At 39.3% G+C, this 24,148-nt stretch overlaps 1 protein-coding gene across 10 annotated transcripts in view; it reads left to right on the top strand.

Moving 5' to 3' along the window:
- Positions 1-24,148, top strand: part of EYA1 (EYA transcriptional coactivator and phosphatase 1) — a 373,498-nt gene that overhangs the window by 274,170 nt on the left and 75,180 nt on the right. For all 10 annotated transcript variants that reach the window (XM_025001849.2, XM_025001847.2, XM_025001851.2 and 7 more), the window contains 2 exons: positions 12,405-12,544; positions 13,988-14,071. In XM_025001849.2, the coding sequence (XP_024857617.1) occupies positions 12,405-12,544; positions 13,988-14,071 (224 nt within the window). The remainder of the gene's footprint in view (positions 1-12,404; positions 12,545-13,987; positions 14,072-24,148) is intronic.

Here is a 24,148-nt window from a genome sequence, read left to right as displayed (position 1 = left end):
CCTCAAAGTTCAGGGTGCCTTAGTGTTGACTGGCATCTTCTTCCTACTCACCCCATAGCCTTGAATACTTGAGTCTTGAGTGTGGTGATGTCTGCTTTTAAGGAAGTAATATCCTCTTTTCCTTTTATCTGAGTCCTCCCTAGCAGCAAATAGAATACAGTTGACCCTTGAACAACATTAGTTTGAACTGTGCAGGTGCACTGATGCAGGGATACTTTTCACTAGTAAATACCACATACAGGACTGTGATCTGAGATTGATTGATGCTGTGAATGGAGGAAGCATGGATACAGAGGGCTGACTATCCATTATAGGCAGATTAATCTCAAGTTGTTCAAGGGTCAACTATATAAAAATTGATCACTAGGTCTCATGTTTACTAAATTCAAATAACCTTAAAAAGCATTTCCCCCAAAGCTCTGCACTTCTGTGTCATTCTAACGTAGATTCAGGGTCCAGAGATTGTGGCTCTCCTGGCCTGAATGCAGTGTCATATGCATGTGGCAAGAGCTTCCTCTTGGCAAGGAGCTTGGTTACTTCTTTTTCGGGGGAGTAGTCTTTCCCATTGATTAGACTTAGGACTGAGAAAGGAGGGCCTCCATCGTCCCAAAGCACAGAGAAGGGAACTGGAGGAGCCCTGTACCCTACTTTCCTTACAATTCCACTGGCATGTATATTCTAGGAGTATAATGTTAGATCAGAACTTCCCAGCAACCTTAGGTTAAGTATTAACTCTTATCCCTAAATCTTCAAGGAGCCAATCAAGCTTTTAGGCTATGGAGCAGGACTCCATAAAAATCAAAAGCTTCTCTGAAGAAAAACATAATTTGAAATATCAACATAATTGGAGGAGTTCTCATGCTTGGAAGAATGTCTGCAAATATGAAAAAATGTTAAAACTTTATATAAATCAGTAAATGAATATTTTAAAATTGACAAAGAATTTGGACAGTTCATGGAGGGAAATTACTTTTCAAGTACATACATATAAGCATCTCCAATATTTCCCAATTAAAGCACTATTTTCTGCACCTAATAAAACAGTAAGGACATCTTTTTTTTTTTTTTTTATTTCACCATTGAGGATAATGTTTGCTGTGGGTTTGTCATATATAGCTTTTATTATGTTGAGGTATGTTCCTTCTATTCCTGCTTTCTGGAGAGTTCTTATCATAAATGGATGTTGAATTTTGTCAAAAGCTTTCTCTGCATCTATTGAGATAATCATATGGTTTTTGTTTTTCAATTTGTTAATGTGGTGTATAACATTGATTGATTTGCGGATATTGAAGAATCCTTGCATCCCTGGGATAAAGCCCACTTGGTCATGGTGTATGATCTTTTTAATGTGTTGTTGGATTCTGATTGCCAGAATTTTGTTAAGAATTTTTGCATCTATGTTCATCAGTGATATTGGCCTGTAGTTTCCTTTTTTTGTGGGATCTTTGTCAGGTTTTGGTATTAGGGTAATGGTGGCCTCATAGAATGAGTTTGGAAGTTTACCTTCCTCTGCAATTTTCTGGAAGAGTTTGAGCAGGACAGGTGTTAGCTCTTATCTAAATTTTTGGTAGAATTCAGCTGTGAAGCCGTCTGGACCTGGGCTTTTGTTTGCTGGAAGATTTTTGATTACCGTTTCAATTTCCTTGCTTGTGATGTTTCTGTTAAGATTTTCTGTTTCTTCCTGATCCAGTTTTGGAAAGTTGTACTTTTCTAAGAATTTGTCCATTTCTTCCACGTTGTCCATTTTATTGGCATATAATTGTTGATAGTAGTCTCTTGTGATCCTTTGTATTTCTGTGTTGTCTGTTGTGATCTCTCCATTTTCATTTCTAATTTTATTGATTTGATTTTTCTCCCTTTGTTTCTTGATGAGTCTGGCTAATGGTTTGTCAATTTTATTTATCCTTTCAAAGAACCAGCTTTTGGCTTTGTTGATTTTTGCTATGGTCTCTTTTGTTTCTTTTGCATTTATTTCTGCCCTAATTTTTAAGATTTCTTTCCTTCTACTAACCCTGGGATTCTTCATTTCTTCCTTTTCTAGTTGCTTTAGGTGTAGGGTTGGGTTATTTATTTGAGTTTTTTCTTGTTTCTTTAGGTATGCCTGTAGCTATGAACTTTCCCCTTAGGACTGCTTTTAAAGTGTCCCACAGGTTTTGAGTTGTTGTGTTTTCATTTTCATTAGTTTCTATGTGAATTTTGATTTCTTTTTTGATTTCTTCTGTGATTTGTTGGTTATTCAGCAGGGTGTTGTTCATCCTCCATATGTTGGAATTTTTAATAGTTTTTCTCCTGTAATTGAGGTCTAATCTTACTGCATTGTGGTCAGAAAAGATGCTTGGAATGATTTCTATTTTTTTGAATTTACCAAGGCTAGATTTATGGCCCAGGATGAGATCTATCCTGGAGAAGGTTCCATGTGCGCTTGAGAAAAAGGTGAAATTCACTGTTTTGGGATGAAATGTCCTATAGATATCACTTAGGTCTAACTGGTCTATTGTATCGTTTAATGTTTGTGTTTCCTTGTTAATTTTCTGTTTAGTTGATCTATCCATAGATGAGAGTGGGGTATTAAAGTCTCCCACTATTATTGTGTTATTGTTAATTTCTCCTTTCATACTTGTTAGCATTTGTCTTACATATTGCGGCGCTCCTGTGTTGGGTGCATATATATTTATAATTGTTATATCTTCTTCTTGGATTGATCCTTTGATCATTATGTAGTGACCATCTTTGTCTCTTTTCACAGCCTTTGTTTTAAAGTCTATTTTATCTGATATGAGTATTGCTACTCCTGCTTTCTTTTGGTCCCTATTTGCATGAAAAATCTTTTTCCAGCCCTTCACTTTCAGTCTGTGTGTGTCCCCTGTTTTGAGGTGGGTCTCTTGTAGACAACATATGTAGGGGTCTTGTTTTTGTATCCATTCAGCCAGTCTTTGTCTTTTGGTTGGGGCATTCAACCCATTTACATTTAAGGTAATTACTGATAAGTATGATCCCGTTGCCATTTATTGTTTTGGGTTCGAGTTTATACACTGTTTTTGTGTTTTCTGTCTAGAGAAAATCCTTTAGTATTTGTTGGAGAGCTGGTTTGGTGGTGCTGAATTCTCTCAGCTTTTGCTTGTCTGAGAAGCTTTTGATTTCTCCTTCATATTTGAATGAGATCCTTGCTGGGTACAATAATCTGGGCTGTAGGTTATTTTCTTTCATCACTTGAAGTATGTCTTGCCATTCCCTCCTGGCTTGAAGAGTTTCTATTGAAAGATCAGCTGTTATCCTAATGGGAATTCCCTTGTGTGTTATTTGTTGTTTTTCCCTTGCTGCTTTTAATATTTGTTCTTTGTGTTTGATCTTTGTTAATTTGATTAATATGTGTCTTGGGGTGTTTCGCCTTGGGTTTATCCTGTTTGGGACTCTCTGGGTTTCTTGGACTTGGGTGATTATTTCCTTCCCCATTTTAGGGAAGTTTTCCACTATTATCTCCTCAAGTATTTTCTCATGGTCTTTCTTTTTGTCTTCTTCTTCTGGGACCCCTATGATTCGAATGTTGTAGCGTTTAATATTGTCCTGGAGGTCTCGAGATTGTCCTCATTTCTTTTAATTCGTTTTTCTTTTATCCTCTCTGATTCATTTATTTCTACCATTCTATCTTCTAATTCACTAATCCTATCTTCTGCCTCTGTTATTCTACTATTTGTTGCCTCCAGAGTGTTTTTAATTTCATTTATTGCATTATTCATTTTATATTGACTCTCTTTTATTTCTTCTAGGTCCTTGTTAAACCTTTCTTGCATCTTCTCAATCTTTGTCTCCAAGCTATTTATCTGTGTTTCCATTTTGATTTCAATATTTTGGATCAATTTCACTATCATTATTTGGAATTCTTTATCAGGTAGATTCCCTATCTCTTCCTCTTTGGTTTGGTTTGGTGGGCATTTATCCTGTTCCTTTATCTGCTGGGTATTCCTCTGTCTCTTCATCTTGTTTAAATTGCTGAGTTTGGGGTGTCCTTTATGTATTCTGGCAGTTTGTGGAGTTCTATTTATTGTGGCGTTTCCTCGCTCTGTGTGGGTTTTTACAGGTGGCTTGTCAAGGTTTCTTGGTTAGGGAAGCTTGTGTCGGTGTTCTGGTGAATGGAGCTGTATTTCTTCTCTCTGTTAAAGTCTGCAGAAAAGCAGAAATCGACACATCTCCTCCCCGATGTTGGCCAAGCCAGGAGACATTTTGGAAGATTTATGGCCTTTTTACTTTACTTGCTCACTTCTTCTCCTTCTCTGTTCTGTAAGAGAACTTCTCCTTTCTGTAATATTTAAGATGGGAGAAGAGCAGAACTGGTTCTAAGTTCAGAAAGCCGAGAGGGCTTCCTTTCTCAGGCAGAGCTGTCAGTAAGGACATCTTTAAAACAGCAACAGCCAGTGCTTATAAGGCTGTAGTCAAAACTGGCACAGTTTAAACAGACAAAATCCTTTTAAAAACTGTTTGGCACTATATGTGAGAAAGTAGGTAACATGTCGAGGGAGGCATGAGAAATAAAACTGGGTAAGGAGTTTGGACTCGATTCTGTATGCAGTAAACCCTGCTGGTTCTGAGAGCTGTAGTTGCTTGAAGTATTTTAGGCCCATTATTCTGAGAGAGAGTGAGAGGGAGAAACAAAAACTAAGTTGGGTGGGTGTGTGTGCAGGGAGAAACAAAATCAGCTGGGGTGTCCATGTGTTAGTCGCTCAGTCATGTCCAGCTCTTTGTGAACCCATGGACTGTAGCCTGTGTGCGTGTGTGTGTGTGGAGGGAGAAATAAGACTAACAGCTGGGGTATGTGTGTGTATGTGTGTTAATTGCTTAGTCATGTCCAACTCTTTGTGACCCCATGGACTGTAGCCTGCCAGGCTCCTCTCTCCATGGGATTCTCCAGGCAAGGATACTGGAGTGGGTAGCCATGCCCTCTCCAAGGGTATCTTACTGACCCAGGGATCAAACACAGATGTCTTGCATTGCAGGCAGATTCTTTACCATCTGAGCCAGTTTGGTAAATATTGTACATTTGTAGATAATCAGACTTTACGCAATCTAGGTTGCGTCCTCAACTTGACAAACCAGGAGACTGAAGACTAAAAAATATGGAAATCCCTTCCCCAAGGTTCAGGTAGGAGTTATGAGCTCAGATGAACTAGATGGACTCGTCTGAGTTCCAGTTTTCTGTTTTTCTTTTTACTCTTAAACGGTTTATGGAACTCTTTGGTAGTATTTACAAATGTAGAATTTTAATAATCTTGTGTAGATTTTAATATTTTATGATTGAATATGTAAACATTAACTTTTAAGTAAGCTTTAAAAAGAATTCCAGCTCTTTCCCACTTGTAAATATTTTGACTTGCCAATAGAAATAATTAATCTTCATAGATTTAATAGAGTAAAAACTAGAGAAACACTCATTCTTTTGATCATTGATTTTTTTTTTTTAACTGTCTACTTTGTACTCTTCATTCTTACTGTGCTTTCAGAATATAAAACAAATACCTCCAGGGCTGCTCTTTAGGAGCAGGAGTGATGGACATTTGCTTAAAGTAAATCAAACAAGTTTTTCTATAACGAACATTTATTGTTCTGTTGCTAAGTCATGTCTGACTCTTTGCAACCCCATTGACTGTAGCATACCAGGCTTCCCTGTCCTTCACCAGTTCCTGGAATTTGCTCCAATTCATGTTCTTTGAGTCAGTGATGCCATCCAGTGATCTCATCCTCTGTCACCTCCTTCTCCTCCTGCCCTCAGTATTTCCTAGTATCTGGGTTTTTTTCCAATGAGTCAACTCTTCATGTCAGGTGGCCAAAGTATTGGAGCTTCAGCTTCAGCCCCAGTCCTTCTAATGAATGTTCAGGGTTGATTTCCTTTAGGATTGACTGGTTTGATCTCCTTACAGTCCAAGGGACTCTCTAGAATCTTCTCCAGCACCACAGTTCATAAGCACATAATGAACATAAGTGATTACAAAAATTATATAACCCTATAATAGAGATAAATGTAAATTCAAAGTAAGAACCAAGATTTAGATGGAAAATCACAAAAAAGATTCTTGAGCTTGATCTTTAGAGGTTACTAGGAATTTTTCAGACTGATGAGGGGAGTAAGTATGGAGAAAAGGCATTCTAAGAAAAGGAAATAGTGTGCAGAATCAGGAAACAGCATGGCACTTGTGGAGAGCTGAGATAATTAGATGTGTCAGAAGTCAGATTGGTTAGAGATAAGGTGTCAGAAAGTGACTCAGTGGGACTTCCTTCTGCTAGTGTCTTGCATGGTTCTAAATACGTTGACACAGTAGTTTTACTTTATGCCATTGATTTCCATTTTACAGATGGTGAAACTGAGTCCAAGAAAAGGAAAATAACTTGAACAAAGTCTAATAAGTAGTGAGGTCTTGATTTGAAATGTGGCAGTTGAGTCCACAGGTCAGAGTCTTAGAATCTAGACTGATCTTCCTGTCCCCTTCCTCCCAGAGGGTTTGGAGCATTGAATGGTTTTCAAGCTTGCTGTCATGGTGGTGCAGAAGATAGGTAAAAGGTTGCAGGTAGCAAGCTTGGAAACAGCCATTTGCAAGAATTAAGACAAAGGATAATGAAGGCCTAATCTTGGAGCAAAAGTATTTAGGACAGAAAAGTCACAGAACTTAGTCTTGATTTGATGGAGCTACTAAAGAATTTCTGGCTTGGAAAACTGGATAGATGTATCACTCATCAGACTGAAGAACAGAGATGGAGGATTCAGTTTAGAACAACTTTAGCTGTGGTATTCATGGAATATTCAGATCAAGAGCTCTGGCAAACAGTGGGATAGTCAGATCAAGAGATAAGGTAAAGCTTTAGCATCATCAGCCTGGGTTATCATTGAAATCCGTCTTACAGATGCTACAAACCACTTAGAGCCTATAGTGAGATAAGAGGGCTAGGGAGGGAAACTCTAGTGCACTGCTTCTCAGAATATAGTCTACCCAGGGGCTGGCTGTGCACCAGTTTTTATCACTGGTCCATGGTGAGAGATGGGATTTGCTTCAGCATGTAATTGGTGCATGTAAATAAGCTTGCTATTTACTTGAACTGACTTTAAAAAATCTTAGCAAGACATTCCATTGCCTTGCATTGCTTAACATCCTGATTTTGCAAACTCCTTTTTCTTTTTTTTTTTTGTTGCAGATCACATTTAGTATCATTGACATCAAGAACATTTAAACTTTAAGTAGAGGGAAATAGTAGCCAAAGAGACAGAAGGTACAGTGTGAGTGGTAGAATGAACAAAAGAATGGGAAGTCCAGTTATTCTAATGGGTTCATGGTTTAAATGAGCAGGTGGCCAGCACAGCCACAGAGAGGTCAGATAAGATTGAAGACTAAAAGTTATTGGATTTGGCCATTTTCGGGTCATCGGTAATATTTTAGGAGCTTTGCCCCCTGCTTGCTCTTTTACTTTCTACTCTCTCATCTTTATCCACCAATCTACCTTCTAAATACTTGTCAAACCTATATGTTCACCATGTATACCAAAGACCTCTTTGGCTCTAAAGTACTTTTGAATTCAGTCTTCCTTTTTCCTTATCTCTTGGGTGATCTGAAGTTACTGATCCCTCTTTCCTTGCTATCATATTCTTTCATCTATAATGCACTGACCTTGGTATTCCTTTTCACACCCCACCCACCATTCTGTGTCCATTTCTTCTACACACACTGCATGTTTTTAATGACATCTATTTGTTCCACTCCGTGTGTGCATGCTAAGTTTCTTCAGTCATATCCACCTCTTTGAGACCATATTGACCATAGCCCTCCAGGCTCCTCTGTTCATGGGATTTTCCAGGCAACAATACAGGAGTGGATTGCCATGCCCTCCTCGAGGGGATCTTCGTGACCTGGGGATTGAACTAGCATCTCTTATGTATCTTACATCTTCCGCATTGGCAGGAGGATTCTTTACCTCTGCACCACTACATGTGGTATCAATTTCCAAATCTAAACTCAACCCACCTTTCTTTTCTGAGCTTTGGAGCTATCAGCCTGTCAGACATCTTACTCAAATGCCACAGACTCTTCAGTATGTCCAAAGCTGGACCCATTTTTCTCTCCATCCCTTCTTCCTAAGCCCCATACTCATACTGGAATCTGCCAAGCTGCCAACCACTAGTGTCAGCATCATCCTCCCCCCCTTTTTATCCCTCTAGTAATTGATCTCACTACCAAATACCTCTTTGAATCTCTAACTCTCCTTTATCCCTGCTACCTGCATCTGGGCCACCAGCATCCATCATCTTGATGACTGAGTTATCCTCTTGTGAGGATATCTCTCCCTTTCTCAGTCTTCTTTTGTCTCCAGGACACTCACTACACTAGAGCTAGAGTCATCCATCTAAAAAAATCAAAGTTTGATGACATCACCTCCTTGTTGAATTCTTTGCCTGCCACTCCAGTCTTATCTCTGTGTTCTATAGAGTCAGGTCACATGGATTGTTTTCAGTTCTTCAATATGTTCTCTTTCTCTCTGTTTTAAATAATTTTATTTTTGATTCTGCTGGATCTTCGTTGCTGTGCAGGTTTTTCTCTAGTTGTGGAGAGTGGGGGCTGCTCTCTAGTTGCAGCGTGTGTGCCTCTCATTATGGGGGCTTCTCTTCTTGCAGAGCATGGGCTCTAGAGTGCATGGGCTCAGTAGTTTTAGCACATGAACTTAGCAGTCGTGACTCCTGGGCTCTAGAGCACAGATTCAGCAGTTGTGGTGCGTGAACTTAGTTGCCCCACAGCATGTGGGATCTTCCCAGGGATGGAACCCATGTCTCCTGCATTGGCAAGCAGATTCTCAACCACTGGACCACTAGGGAAGTCCCAACATGCTCTCTCTTTCTGCAGCTTCACACATGGTCTGTGACTGTTCGGAGCTGTTATATGCCCTCTTCATTGGCAAATTTGACTTCCATCAGCAGAAAACTTCTTTAACCCTGCATATCTGAATTACATGGAGTTCCTCTGTGGTCACCCAGCAGTCTACTTTTCCCATTTCATTACCTTTTCCATATTGTTTGGTAATCTCTCATTTTTATTCATGAATCAATGCCCTCCTCTGAATGTTAAGCTCCAAGAAAGCAGGAACCATACCTGGTTGGTACATCATTATACCTCAGGCTCCTAGTATAGTGCTTGAAGAGTGTGAACATTCAGTCAATGTTGGTTAAATGGAATGAATGCTCTTCTGAATGTTTTCACATCCGTTATCTCAGTGGGGGTAAAGTGGAACAATTCAGAGAGGATTTTAGTGAAACATAAGATGATGGATTAGAAGATTAAATTATTTGTTGAGTTGTTTTGCCCCAGTAGGAGGAAGGAGAACTAAGAGACAGGAAAGCTGGTTAGGAGAGTAGAAGCATTTCATACTACCCTGTAAAACAAAGAGGAAGAATTAAAAAAAAAAAAAAAAAGCTTGCATTATTCAGATTTCATATTCCTTCTAATAAGTTGAGACCTATAAGGAGGGGTATGTGTGTGTGTTTTAATATTTTAAACTGTCAGATTGTCCATCTCTTAGGGTTTATTTTCTTCACCTGGAAAAACTACATAACATGATGTAAAAATGTTTTTGTAAACTTTGATCTTTCAGTTTGTTTTCTTTGGAGGGAGGTTTACAGAAGTAAGTAATTGATTTCATTCTAGCTTTTCTATTCTCAAATTGAGACAACATGTATTTTTAAAGATTTAACTGAGTTTTTAAAAAAGGATAAAGAAGTAAACACCAAGAAGTAAAGGAACAGGCAGTCAGTTGGAGGAAATCTGGGTTCAGAAAACCTAGGTAAGATAAATTACTTTTTGGACAAAATGATCTCTTTCTGGAAGTCGATGTGTAAAACACGTGGTAAGGAGATCCAACCAGTCCATTCTGAAGGAGATCAGCCCTGGGATTTCTTTGGAAGGAATGATGCTAAAGCTGAAACTCCGGTACTTTGGCCACCTCATGCGAAGAGTTGACTCATTGGAAAAGACTCTGATGCTGGGAGGGATTGGGGGCAGGAGGAGAAGGGGACGACAGAGGATGAGATGGCTGGATGGCATCACCGACTCGATGGACGTGAGTTTGAGTGAACTCCAGGATTTTATGATGGACAGGGAGGCCTGGCGTGCTGCAATTCATGGGGTCACAAAGAGTCGGACATGACTGAGCGGCTGAACTAACTAACTAAGACACATTACTTGGTGTCTTCAGCTTCTTCACAGAGATGAACTTCCATAGCTAGAGAGCTCATCACCATTCAAGATAGACTTTACAACAATTGCTTGACATCCCGGGCAAATTAGATGTCAGCTATGCCAGAGACAAAGTAAATATGCCATTTTGAAACTATTAAGAGATTGGTGTGTGTTCTGTATAGGGTAGTGACTATTCAGATTCTGTATGGAGATGTAGGTTGAACAATATTTAAAGAAAAAAGAGATCAAGATGTTTTCCTTAAAACACAACTTTGTATCTAATGAGCTCCATAAAAAATAAATTTGTGCATAGTACCTGCTGCTGCTGCTGCTAAGTTGCTTCAGTCGTGTCCGACTCTGTGCGACCCCATAGATGGCAGCCCACCAGGCTCCCCCGTCCCTGGGATTCTCCAGGCAAGAATACTGGAGTAGGTTGCCATTTCCTTCTCCAGTGCATGAAGTGAAAAGTCAAAGTGAAGTCGCTCATTTCGTGTCCGACTCTTAGCGACCTCATGGACTGCAGCCTACCAGGCTCCTCCGTCCATGGGATTTTCCAGACAAGAGTACTGGAGTGGGGTGCCACATGGAAGAGAGAAGCTTGGTTTGGAACATCTTGAGAATTTACCACAAACATCGACCTCTGCAGGAAAAGAATCTAATACAGATTTTAGAGAATGCTTATCAGGCAGCACTGTATTCTAACAGTTCTACCAGACGAGTTAGCTCAGAAATGCATCTTGATTAACATAAATTGAGCGTTGACTGGCATTGTTTTAGATTTTCTGGCTGTAATTAACTAGTAGCTTTGTTAAGTCCTCATGGTGATTTCTGGGTGCAAGAATCACATGACTAGTTTATATGAGGAAGTTTGCATTCTGGTTTGCTGTGCCAGAGGACATGGAGAAACTACATCTAAAAGCGATAGAGACCACTTAGGTTTTAAGGTGAAACAAGAGACATCGAGCTGTCTCTTGTGATTTAGAAATGAAATTTAATCTGTCAAAGTCCATTCCTATCTACCCTGACTCTTAAGGCTTTGCAGAAGCACTTCAACTTGGAGGTTATACTGAGACCGTGCAGTTTGACTCATGGAAGGTCCTGGTAGAGTCAGTGTGGTACAGCTGTACTGTTGTTCAGTTGATAGAGTAACTGGTACAGTAACTTAGTACCAGTTAACAATGGCTACCAGGTCTCTAGCTGTTCTCTACAGTTTTCTGTTTGGTGAGATGTAGTGTCATTGTCTCTATGAAAATAATATTTCTCATATTAGATTGAGAGATTTCAACCCATATCTAGTAGAGTGATCTGGCAAAGAGGTTTGTGGGGAGTCAGCACACCTGGAGTTAGTGTGGGTAGAGATGTCTGATGGGTGAACTGGATGGACTATGAAAAGAACGTACCTGGGGTAAGAGTAGATGTCTGTTTTCTGGAAACAGGGTAAGAGTCTCCTCCCAGCTCCACAACCACTGTCCAGCTCTTCCTCTGAGCATGCTGGGGGTTGTTTTGTGGCTTCTGTGCAATTGTTTCCATGGTTTATCTGAGTTTCCTGGATGAGTGACTTTAATGTGCTGCCTGGTTTGGGATATTTGGTTCAAAGAGACTAAGACACAGAAAGAGCCTGTGACAAATAGCATGCAGAGTGTGGCGTTGCTCGTACGTCAGCTCTCCTCATCTTGCCCACCCCCTTGTTCTCACATAAAATGAGGGAGAAAATGGAGAATTTAAATTTTCAAAGATAAATCCATCTGATTCTGTTTTCCCTGGCCCAGGGCTTTTTCTTTCATTTCTTTCCGTGAACCAGAAGGCTTTCTGTCATTGGAAGAGCCCCTGTAAGGCAGTTGTGTGGACCTCTCAATGTGGCCAGGGGCCATTTGTGGGATGAGAGAGCAGGTGGACCTGGAGATGGGGGAGCATTGTTTCATCGCAGAGAGCCACAAAGGAAGTCTCTCCAACTTCATACAACCTGTTGTCTCCCATCTTCCATTAAATTTTAAGTATTTCTAATCACACATTTTTTCTAAGCAAGGCTGGCATCAACTTCCTCTTAAATTATTTACCAATGCCAGTAAAAGATAATGGAGAATTTGAGCAGAATGAAACGTGCTTTACTCTTCCGACTTCCCTGTGAATTAGAACAAGGTTAATCTTGACACCATGGTGATACAACAAGAGATGAGAATCCTTCCTGTATTTCCACAGAGTACGGTACAATCCACAGCCCCTCAACGCCTATTAAAGATTCAGATTCTGATCGATTGCGTCGAGGTTCAGATGGGAAGTCACGTGGACGGGGCCGAAGAAACAATAACCCTTCTCCTCCTCCGGATTCTGATCTTGAGGTATGTTGTTGCCAAAGCCTAAGTAAATATCAAGTGATTTAGAAGCTAAATGCAGATTCTATATATGATATTTATACATGTTTCAATGCCTTTCTCCCAAATCATCCCACTGGCAAAACCAATACAATACTGTAAAGTTAAAAAATAAAATTAAAAAAAAAAAAATGCGGATTCTGTATACCTGCTACGAGTAAGGTGTCCGAATGCCTTTGTTACTGCTTTACGTTCCATATCAACATAAATAAGCCAGTTTTTTTCTTTTTTTCATATTAAAGGTAAAGCAGCTGTTTATTTCTGTTTTCTCTTCTACTTCATGTGGTAAAGCATTTATTTTTCTTCTTTAGTGAAACATCGTAAATTATATCATTCTGCTTTGACAAAATTCTCTTGTACTGCTCTGTGTCATTGCTGTTAAATTAAGTGTTGTACTAAATCTGCTTCATAAAACTCACTTGGAAATTAAAGGCACCCTGTGTGTATTGGGGGGAAGAAAACCCAGAATGTTCTAAACAGAAGTAGTCATCACCTTTTGAAACATGCTTTGGTGGAGTTCAAAGCAGGAGAGATTAATTAAAACTTTACAGGATGATAGATTTCAAAATGTTGAATCCACTGATATTAACTTTCTTTTCATTGCCCAAGTGAAACTGATGGTAGAAAACATGATTGTTTTGGCTGAAAAGATGACAGATTTCCAGCAGAACTTGCGTGTATGAATATGTGCTGGTGTGAGTGGGGTTGGGAAGAAAAAAGCAGAATATGGAAGCCTTTGGTGATATCTCAAAGATCTTTTTGAAATGAGTTCCTTCAATAATTCAATTCTAAAAACCCCAAGAGTATGCCAAGAGCATGCAGGTTATGTCTACTTAAGTTATTAACTCTGAAATCTCAATAAAATCAGGCAGGAACAATATACCATCCATTTGATAACATCCCAGTAGGTAATACAAGGTGAATAGATGATGTAAAGTTTTAGTTTTTATATACAATTTTTAGATACTCGGTTTATTAAGAATAAGCCATAAGATTAGTTATTTTAACGCTTCTTAATGAACAGTGATCAAAGGCAAAGAAAAGATCAACTGAATGATTTTTCATTGATTGCCCCTCTATCTTAGAAATTATAAACAAACTTGTTTTAGCTTATTTTCCATGTCTTTAGAACTAAGACTGAGAAGTGACTACAGAAGTAGAAAGAACATATAGTCTTATTTCTTTCCTGTATTTTTGACAGTGTTGCTGATATGTTTATTCTCATATCTTATCTGAGGTTTTATCTGAGAAAATCTGGGACATATACTTTGGAACATTTGTGTTTAAAAAATAGTAAATTCAGATTTTTCATTTGTCTCCCATTTCAAGACTACGTTTCCTTGTTGAAGTTATGAGTAGCAGGTTTCTCAGCCAAGGGCAAGACACACTGATTTGGTGCTTCCTTTGTAGAGGGTGTTCATCTGGGACTTGGACGAGACAATCATTGTTTTCCATTCCTTGCTCACTGGGTCCTATGCCAACAGATATGGGAGGGTGAGTACCAAGAGGCATCATTTGCTCATTTCTTTAAATCTGCCTAGAATTGCATTTTTTATCCAAATGGGAATGTGGCTTAAAGTACTTAATTTATTGAAATAAATATATATATAAGACAAAGCCATAAATTAACAGAAGGAGTTCTTTTTAGGCTCTTAAGAAGATAAATATCTCATAAAGATAAACTTTATGCAATTAAATACATTCTTACTTCAGACCCCAATGAATAAAGGTGATCAGATGCTATTCTAGGGTGAAATAGTAGAATATATAGATGATATAGAAAGATCTTTTGTATTGTGTTTTTTTATTTGCCACATGTTTTTATTCTCTTTATTCCCAGCATATTCAGGGGAGCAGATAGTTCACTTTATATTGTCTTCCGTGATTAGCAGTGTTAGTATTTTATTTTCAAAACACTTATTATGAATGTCTTTATTAGTCCCTTTGCTGTGCAGCTAAATTTATGTGAATAGTTTGTAAAAATTTGGCCTCTGAATGACAAAGGACAAATATATCCAATTCTTAGTTGTTACAACAACTTATCTTGGTGGTGTAGGTACAGAATAATTTTACAGATCACCTTCCATGAATATAATTTTAAATTCAGTGTTCTGTGTTTGGGTTCCCCAAAACCTTGGAAATTCTTTTTGTTTCCTTGCTGGTTCCATAGCTTTTTCTCATGCAAAAGTCATGTTATTTAAAAGTGTCTTAAGTGAAATTATCCTGTGAATATGATATTTTTCATTTTTTTAATCACTAAAGAAATCACATTACAAGTCTTAGATCCTTGGAGGTATTGGTTGGAAGTCTTAGGAACTAATTCTTATGTGTTGGTGACTCCAGACGTTTCTCAGCATTAACTGTTAAAATTGATAATTCATAAAATAGTCATGCTCTCATTACAGACTTTGCAGGAATTCATCCTTTCAATAAATCATATTTCAATAAATACATATTTAGTGCTTGATATGTAGGCATCTGGAGGTGAAAGTGGAGAGATGCTCATTGTCACAGTGCAGCCTTCCTCTCCTTAACCCTAAATATATACCTAATACAAAAAAAGGGGAGGGCTAGAGAAATGCACATTGGTAAGAGCTAGAATATTCCACCATTTGAATGTCTGTCAGAAATATCTGTAAAACACAATATCCCCCAATTTATTGTTAAACAGATTTTCTATGAGAAGATAATGAATAAAAACACAGATTATTTTAAAAATAAGGCTATTTTTTGTTTTCTAAGGAACCTCCATAGTGTTCTCCATAGAGGTTGTATCAATCTACATTTCCAGCAGTGGAAGAGATTTTCCCTTCTCTCCACACCCTCTCCAGCATTTATATGTGTATTTATTTAATAATTAGTGATGTTGACCATCTTTTCAGGTGCCTCTTGGCTATCTGTTTGCCTTCTTTGGAGAAGAAGATCTTCTCATTTTTTAGATTTAGATTTTCTCATTTAGATCTCCTCATTTTTTGACTGGATTGTTTGTTGTTTTGATATTTAGTTGCATGAAATGTTTGTATATTTTGGAGATTAATTCTTTTTCAGTTACTTCATTTGCAAGTATTTTCTCCCATTTTGAGGGCTGTCTTTTTATTTTGTTTATGGTTTACTTTGCTGTGCGGAAGTCGTAGAGTCAATCATTCAAAATAAGTCTTTACTTGTGGCTAGCACATATTAAGGATTCTGTAAATACTAGTTGCATTATTTTTATTATTTCTTTGATCGATATTATTACTATCCCTATTTCTACAAAAACTGCTCCTTTAAAAGCCTAAAATGTCAAAGTATAGTAAGTAGGAAGAGTCTTGAAGATCATCTTTACTGAACCATTTTAACGGCCCTACAACTAACTCCTGGAGGAAGAGAGCTGGCCCCTGGAACTCACAGAAAAGTGTTGAAAAGGAAACACTTAGGAAATCAACATTTGAAAACCATCCAGAAGGTCTCAAGTCTTTAAAAGCTCTGTCACTAGAGGCCAGATTGATTAAGGAGAGTTGTCTTGATCTGTGTGCTCTAAGCCATTGAAAGGGGCCTGCTTAGAGGTGGTGAATATCCCCTGACTTCCTGGCCTTGTGTCATTCTCTGACCATAAATTACAGATTTTCGCATGGAATTCATACCTAACATGGAAACCAATGGCAACTTAGAATTTTTCACTTGGATTCTTGATGATATCTAAGCCAAATGTTATAAATATTATGAATTTTATTTTTACCAGTGTCAACTATTGCTATTTTAAGACTTCAACCCATAGTATTTAGTTTTTTCATACTAGGGTATGTGATAAAAATTTTTATCTTCTATAGTTTCCCAAAGCCAAATGTATGTATTCTTTCAAATATAGATGATTTGAGATATTTAATTGTAAGGTTATCCTTTATGAGTTGATGGGTGTTGAAGAGAGAGTAACTTCAGAAAGTTGGGTTGGGGAACATCTACCTGAGCATGATCCCTTGAGCCTGAGATCAGAATGACCTAGAGAGTCCAGTGGATAATGTGCCCATCAGGAGAAAGAGTGTTATAAGCAGAGGAAATAGCAAGCACAGAGACAGGAAAGGGTTTAATGTTTGAGAGGCAAAGGGGACAGTGTTGCTGAGCTTAATGAAAGAGACACAGAGTCAAGAGAGATAGGTGCCAGGATGAGGGCAGGTATGAAGCACCTCCCAGCCATAGTCAACAGAATTGATCTCATTTCATGCGCTGTAACAAATCACAGAAAGTCTTCAAGGGGAGATATGAGATCTGATATAGTGTTTTAAATTCCTTTGGCTGTATGTGGAGAATTAGTGGTAGGGAGAGAGAGGATGAGGAACAGAGAGGAGGTTTCAGGGTGATCAGATGCACTGGCAGTGAAGATGGAGAAATGATTGGATTATGGGTTCTATTGCAGATAAAGAATTAGGATTTAATGGACTCTGATAGTGGGCAATAGGCAATAGGAGATCAGATCATTCACAGGGTTTTGTCCTGAGCAACTGGAAGAATTTTCATAAATCTGTTGAGATGGGGAAGAACTAATTTGGAGGGAAAATGGAAAATTCAGCGTTGCTCAAGTTTGAAATGCCCATGAGACATCTGCTCAGACCAGGCAAGGTGACACCTGGAAGGGGACCATAGGAGATGGTGGAGAGTGGTCGGGAAGGATGTCAGATTTAGAATTAACAGTGCACAGCTCAGGATGAGAAGGTCCTCAGACACATTTAGCTCAATTTCTTCCCAAACACTTTCTTTGAGCTTGGCACTGTCAGTCACCCTGTCCTCTCATTGGTGGGACATGGCCCTTTCCTGACTTTTGAAGACTCCTTGCTGAGGATGTTGACTTGTAGCCTAAATCATGCAAGAAAGCTTGCTGTATCATCTCTTTATTGGAGAACTTTAGAATCTGGCAGAATTGCTCTAAGATCTGATACTTGTGTCTTATAAGAACATGTGGTTCAGCAAGGACGCTTCCAAACAGTAATAATAACCAACTCTTTGCGACCCCGTGGGCTGCAGCATGCCAGGCTTCCCTGTCCATCACCAACTCCGGGAGCTTACTCAGACTCATATCCATTGAGTCAGTGATGCCATCCAACCATCTCATCCTCTGTCGTCCCATTCTCCTCTTGTCTTCAATCTTTCCCAGCACCAGGGTCTTTTCCAATGAGTCAGTTCTTCGCATCAAGTGCTCAAGTATTGGAGTTCCAGCTTCGGCATCAGTCCTTCCAGTGAATATTCAGGATTGATTTCCTTTCGGATTGACTGGTTGGATCTCCGTGCAGTCCAAGGGACTCTCAAGAGTCTTCTTGAACACCACATTTTTGGGGGCTCCAAAAATCACTGCATATGGTGACTGTAGCCTTGAAATTAAGATTCTTGCTCCTTGCAAGAAAAGCTATGACCAACCTGGATAGCATATTAAAAAGCAGAGACATTACTTTGCCAACAAAGGTCCATCTAGTCAAAGCTATGGTTTTTCCAGTAGTCATGTATAGATGTGAGAGTTGGACTATAAAAGAAAGCTGAGCGCCAAAGAATTGATGCTTTTGATCATTACTTGGATCCCTCTTTTCTACCCGGGATGCAGGAGAGAAGTCTCAGGACAGTTCAGGGGTGAGCCACCTCTCTTAGAGCACAGGTTCAGGGATATTACTGGGCTTTGTCAAGGGGGTATGTGGTTGGGCCTTACCCTGCAAGCATATAAAGCAGTGAATGCCTGACAATGTGATTGCTGTTCCGTCTCTATGGGAACCAGATACTTGAGAAGTAGCTTAGTCACAGTAGCTTAGGCTACTCGATGAGTAGGCCATTCAGTAAAGGGATACAGGATCTGGTTGATATAATGCAAAATTAGGGCATGTTACAGCAATATGTACCAAAAAAAGTTTGAGAATGTCTCACCTTCCATGTAATCCTAGCTGTGGGAAGCAGGCCTGCTGGGTGTTATAAGGAAGTGCTATTTTATAACAAAGGTGATGGGAACAAAAAGAAAGTACTACATACAGTTCAAGTTTTAAGGAAGAGAAAAGAAACAGCATATTAAAAGGAAAATGAAGTCTATGGATGTTAATGTAAATTAGGTTGTTCCTAATATGTCCTTGCATCTTTTAAAGTTGCTTTCAAACCAAATCCAAATTCCCCAATTTTACTGAAGTAAAAGAGTCTTGCTTTTTTTCGTTGAATGGTCTCTTTAACGTAGACAAGGTAATAATATAGTTGTTGACATCAAAACACAGACCCCAGATTTATATTTAAAATAAGCTTTGTGCTGATGTCCAAGCATGTCCTTCTTGGGGGAGGACTTCTCGTGATACCCAGTATCTTGATTATTTTAATACTTTCTTTTTATTGTTACTTTAACACCTGTGTCTTATACAGTTTTGGGCTAGAATAGGTCTTCAGAATCTTGAGCCTCGCTCCTCATTTTACACAAAAACCTAAATGTGAATACTTAACACAGCATGAAGCTTAGCATTTTAATTGTTGTTGTTCTGCTGTTATGTCATTTTTGATTCTCTGTGACTCCATGGACTGTAGCATGTCAGGCTTCCATGTCCTTCACCACCTCCCAGAATTTGCTCAAACTAATGTCCATTGAGTCAGTGATGCCATCCAACCATCTCATCCTCTGTCGTCCCCTTCTCCTCCTGCCGTCAGTCTTTCCCAGCATCAGGGTCTTTTCCAGTGAGTCAGCTCTTCGCATCAGGTGGCTCAGCTTCAGCACCAGTCCTTCCAATGAATATTCAAGACTGATTTCCTTTAGGATTGACTGGTTTGCTCTCCTTGCTGTCCAAGGGACTCTCAAGAGTCTTCTCCATCACCACAGCTTGAAAGCATCAATTGTAGGCCCTACTTATTAAGAATCTCCCCTGTGCCCAGGACTCATTTAACTCAACTCTAGTGCTCTGAAACTGCTGTTGCCAAACCCATTTACAGATGAGGAAACAGAAATTTAAGAGGTTAGAGATCAAATGTGAAAAACAGTACCATGTGTGGCATAAGATACATATTAACTGCATTTTAGTGTAGCTGAACCTTGACTGTCAAAAAAAAAAAAAAAAAACAGCAACAAAAAACCCTTGAATCTGACATAGTGGCCAGTAGGTAATATATGATACTGTCTTTAAATTTTTGAAGTACCAATATGTGATCGGCCTTATGATGTAATAGAAGGAGCATCAGATTTGAATTCAAATAGAGCTATACTCAGATTCAAGCTCTGATTTTCAGTTCACTGACCTTGGCCAAACTGTTTATCCATGCTGAGCCTGGTTTCTGTATTCATAAATCTGACTGCTTGTAATCACTTTAAAAATTCACTTGCATCAATGATATCTCAGTAAAGCTAGAAGGTATATTAAAAAAAAAAAGATTTAAGTTGTGTCATGAATTTGAAGGGTCCAGCGCTATGTCTTACTAATAGCAATAACCTAATAATAAATACAGCATGTATCACTGATTGATCTTGTACCTGCTCTCTAAGCTTTTGTTTTGTACTGTGCCAGGCTTATAGGATGGTCCCAGTTGTCACAATAAGTTTAGATCAACTAAACCTCCCTAGGGAGTGTATTACTGTGATCGTTCAGCACATTGAGGGAAGAAAAACTTGACGGCAGTTTACCCCATTTCATCAGAACATTCCAGGTAGCCAATAAAGACTGCTGCTTTTTAAGAGTACTGTGTCTGTTTCAGGGCATGACAGTAAACTCCAGACTCTAATGAGAGATGACCACCTTCCATGATGGCTGTAGATGCTGGATTCTCAGCATAGTATCAAAGCAGCTAGACATCTAGCGTCCTCCTCGGACTATAGAGGATTTAGTTATACTTAAACAGAATGATCTCTCTTTTGGAACCTCCGGACCAGGGGTTCACAAACTTTTCTGGTAAAGGGTAAGATAATAAAAATGTCTTGGGCCATATGCTGTCATGACTACTCAGCTCTGCCCTGGTAGTGAGCCACAGACATATGTAAATGAATACATGTCACCAAATGTTATATTAATAGTTCTCAAGTTTGAATTTCATGCAGTTTTTCCATATCATGAAATATGTGCCTTCCTTTGGATTTTAAAAATTTAGACCAGGGATTGACAAATCGTATCTCAAAGCCAAATCTGATTCATTACCTGTTTCTGTAGCGCTTCCAAGCTGAGAATGCTGCTTGAATTTTTGAAGGCTTATTAGTTAGTTAGTGTTAGTTGCTCAGTCATGTCCGACTCTTTGCAACCTCATAGACTGTAGCCCGCCAGGCTCCTCTGTCCATGGAATTCTCCAGGCAAGTATAGTGGAGTGGGTTGCCATTCCCGTCTCTGAGGGATCTTCCTGACCCAGGGATCAAACCTGAGTCTCTTGCATTGCAGGCAGATTCTTTACTGTATGAGCCACCAGGGAAGCCCTATAAAGGGTTTATATATATTTGTTTATTTTAAAATAAAAGAATCTTCTCAGAGACTAGATATGGCCAGCAAAGTCTAAAGTATTTTTTGTCTGTCCTTTTAGAGAAAATGTTTGACTGCCCTTGTTCTAGATCATGTTCTGAATTTTGTGTTGATTAATTTTACTCCTGCCTTCAGGACACCAGGGCAAAGTCAATGACGGTCACAGTGTGACTGACTAGACAGTAAAGTCAGTGCAGGCATCGTGTGCCTGCATCTGGGGCCCCAATGAAGCACAAGCCAGCACATGAATTTGTCAGGGTAGCAAATTGGCAGTGACAAATAGGCCCCAAATCTCATGCTCAAACACAGCAGAAACATCTCTGTCCTATTGATTGGGCTTGAGTGGATTATCTAGGTTGTATGGTCTAGGCAGCCTTTGGCAGTGCAGGAATGATTGTGCCATCTCACTGGATAGCTTCTGAGGCTTCTGGGGCCTCGTCATCAGCTTTCTAGCCCACAGGGGGAAAAAGCAGGGGGAGCGTGAATGGCATACTCTAAGTACCAGCCTTGGAAGGAAGGGCACACACCGCTGCTTCCTTGGCCTAGTGCAAGGGAGACCAGGAGATGTCACCTAGTTGTGTGGCCAGGAAAACACAGAAAGTGGGTTTCGGTGGATGGGTGGCAGTGACAGCCACAGTTCTCAGCTGAGAAATATTTGACAAATGAGTAAAACCCAGAGCACACTTTCAAACCCTTGTGGTGGCTCTGGCCATCCCAGCAGAGCAGTGCCCTAGGGCTGTGTGCCAGATGTGCCACGTGGCCACTTAGTTCCAAAGGATCATTCCCTGAATTTATTCTCTACTTTGTGTATCAGTGCCATGTTAGATCAAAATAATGAAATAAATTAGGGTTGTCAATATAATTTCGGAATTCTGTGAAATGACCTGGAATCTAAACTCTCAAAATGAACTAGCACAGTATTTTTGGCTCTTAAGGGGATTTCCAGCAAAAAGAGCCTCCTTTATCCCTTTCCTTTGCCCTTATTCTGACAGTGGTTCTCTTTCCCTTTAACTGTCAGCCTCTTCCTCCTTATTGGCAGTAACATACTGAAATGTATGTTCCTGCTACCTTTTGAATAAAGCTCTATTTTTCATGCCCATACATGTAAAAGGAAATGCAGCGGACAAACATGAATCATCACAGTTTTCCAACCACCACACTGGTCTGCCATCACCAGCTTTGGACCTCCCTTGCTTTAAGGCCTTTGGAATAGCCCATTGAAGATAATTCAGTCTCACTTGTTCTGTCTTAATCTTCCCATCTGTAAAATGGGAACAATCACAGGGCTTTTGGGAAAACAGTATAAAGCACCTAGAAAAACACTCATAGGCACTTTCTAAATACGAGCTATTATTGCTTACCTTGAGGAGTTCAGAAGAGGGAGTGGGAAATAGTGAATACTTTATTGTTCCAGGTAGCATACAGGAAGCGGTGGTAGCTGAGCATAACCGTTTAGGGAAATGAGCGACAAAGTGGCTGGATATCTATTAAGGATATATAGAGGATCGTATTTGCAGAAGATGAGTAGCAGAAAATGTTCTGAAATGGTAATAAAAGCACTGCCCCTTTGTTCAGCTTTTACAACCTACACTGCCATCTCACAGTCATTAAACATCCAGTTAGTTCCTTCTTTTTTTCTAATGAAGAACCTGTGTCTCAGAAAATTAAATGATTGCCCCAACGAAGCTCATCTGTTAACTGACAACAACAGGAATTTCATCTATCTTCTGATGGTCTCATTGCCTGCAAAAAGGGGATGCACCCAGTAAAAAGTTTGGAAAAGTAATCTCACTTCTCTGCATCTGCCCCTTCAAGGTTAAGACATTAAAACTGATGCTTAAGAATGTGTCCATGATCTTGTGGCCAACAGCGCATTTGGCTGATAAAATCCCTCATGCCTACATACTTAGAAAAAACTTGGAAACAGAAACCTTTAAACATTTAGGTTTTGTGCTGTAGGCAAGGGGATGCCATGAAGAGTATTGAAACAGTAGAGTGACGTCATGAAGTGAAGAAGTGAAGTGAAGTTGCTCAGCCGCGTCCGACTCTTTGCGACCCCATGGACAGTAGCCTACAAGGCTCTGGGTCCAGGGGATTTTCCAGGCAAGAATACTGGAGTGGGCTGCCATTTCCTTCTCCAGGGGATCTTCCCAACCCAGGGATTGAACCCGGGTCTCCTGCATTGCAGACAGACGCTTTACCATCTGAGCCATGATGGACATGTACTATTTAGAAGATTGATCTGATAGCAGAGAAGATTATTGCAGTCCTCCTGGTAGGAAATAATCAAGGTCTGAGAGAATGGCTGTAACACTAGGAAGGAGAGAGAGATAGGAGAGGTTACAAATGAAAGCTAGATAGGTCTTTTGATTGGATTTAGCTGTGTAGGCTTTTTGCCAGCACTGCGTGGGCCTGACTTGGCCAGATCTGTCCTGGCTTTGTTCTCATTCTTCCCTCTTTGTACCACATCTTGGCAACTCTCTCATGTTTGGGATTCATTGGGTTTTTTCCACAATCACAATTAATCTTTGGAATGGTGAAGTTCTTACTCTTATTCTCTACTTGGGTATTATTTTCATGGTGTTGTTCTTAAATAAGGAGAAAATTAGAGCAGTTCAGTGTCACATATCTAATCAATAAAAATAACCTGATTAGCCCCACCATAAGTTGTGGTTTTGTTTTGTTTTTTTCACTTTTTTAAGTCATTCATCCAATAATACAGCTATGATTTATTTCTCATGTGTGTACTTTCTCTCCTGGTAATCCAGATTATTTCTTAATTGGCATCAGAACTACACCCAGCTCCTAAAACTTGACATGAGAGGGCTGTATAAAATTGCAAAAGTAAATATTCCTTTGATGGTATTGATAACTTGAGACAGATTAGAGAAAAAAATGGAATCTTTGGGTCTCATAGTCTGTACAGATTATTTACATAACACTTTTAGAAGTATTTTTTAAAGAAATAACATTTTAGCATTTTTTTTTCTTCTCTCCAGTAAGGGAGTTAATTTTCTCATCTTATCTTTAATCCTTCCCTTGTGAGCAACCAGCATGGGGCCTTGAAAATAAGCCACCCCTGGACTCAAAGTGCCTGCCTATTCCTGTTTTTCAGCTTCTTTTTCTCCAAAACAAAGGATCCTGAATG

This window comes from Bos taurus, chromosome 14, assembly GCF_002263795.3.
Source record: "Bos taurus isolate L1 Dominette 01449 registration number 42190680 breed Hereford chromosome 14, ARS-UCD2.0, whole genome shotgun sequence".
Taxonomy (NCBI): domain Eukaryota; kingdom Metazoa; phylum Chordata; class Mammalia; order Artiodactyla; family Bovidae; genus Bos; species Bos taurus.
This window is presented reverse-complemented; position numbering and strand designations above follow the sequence as displayed.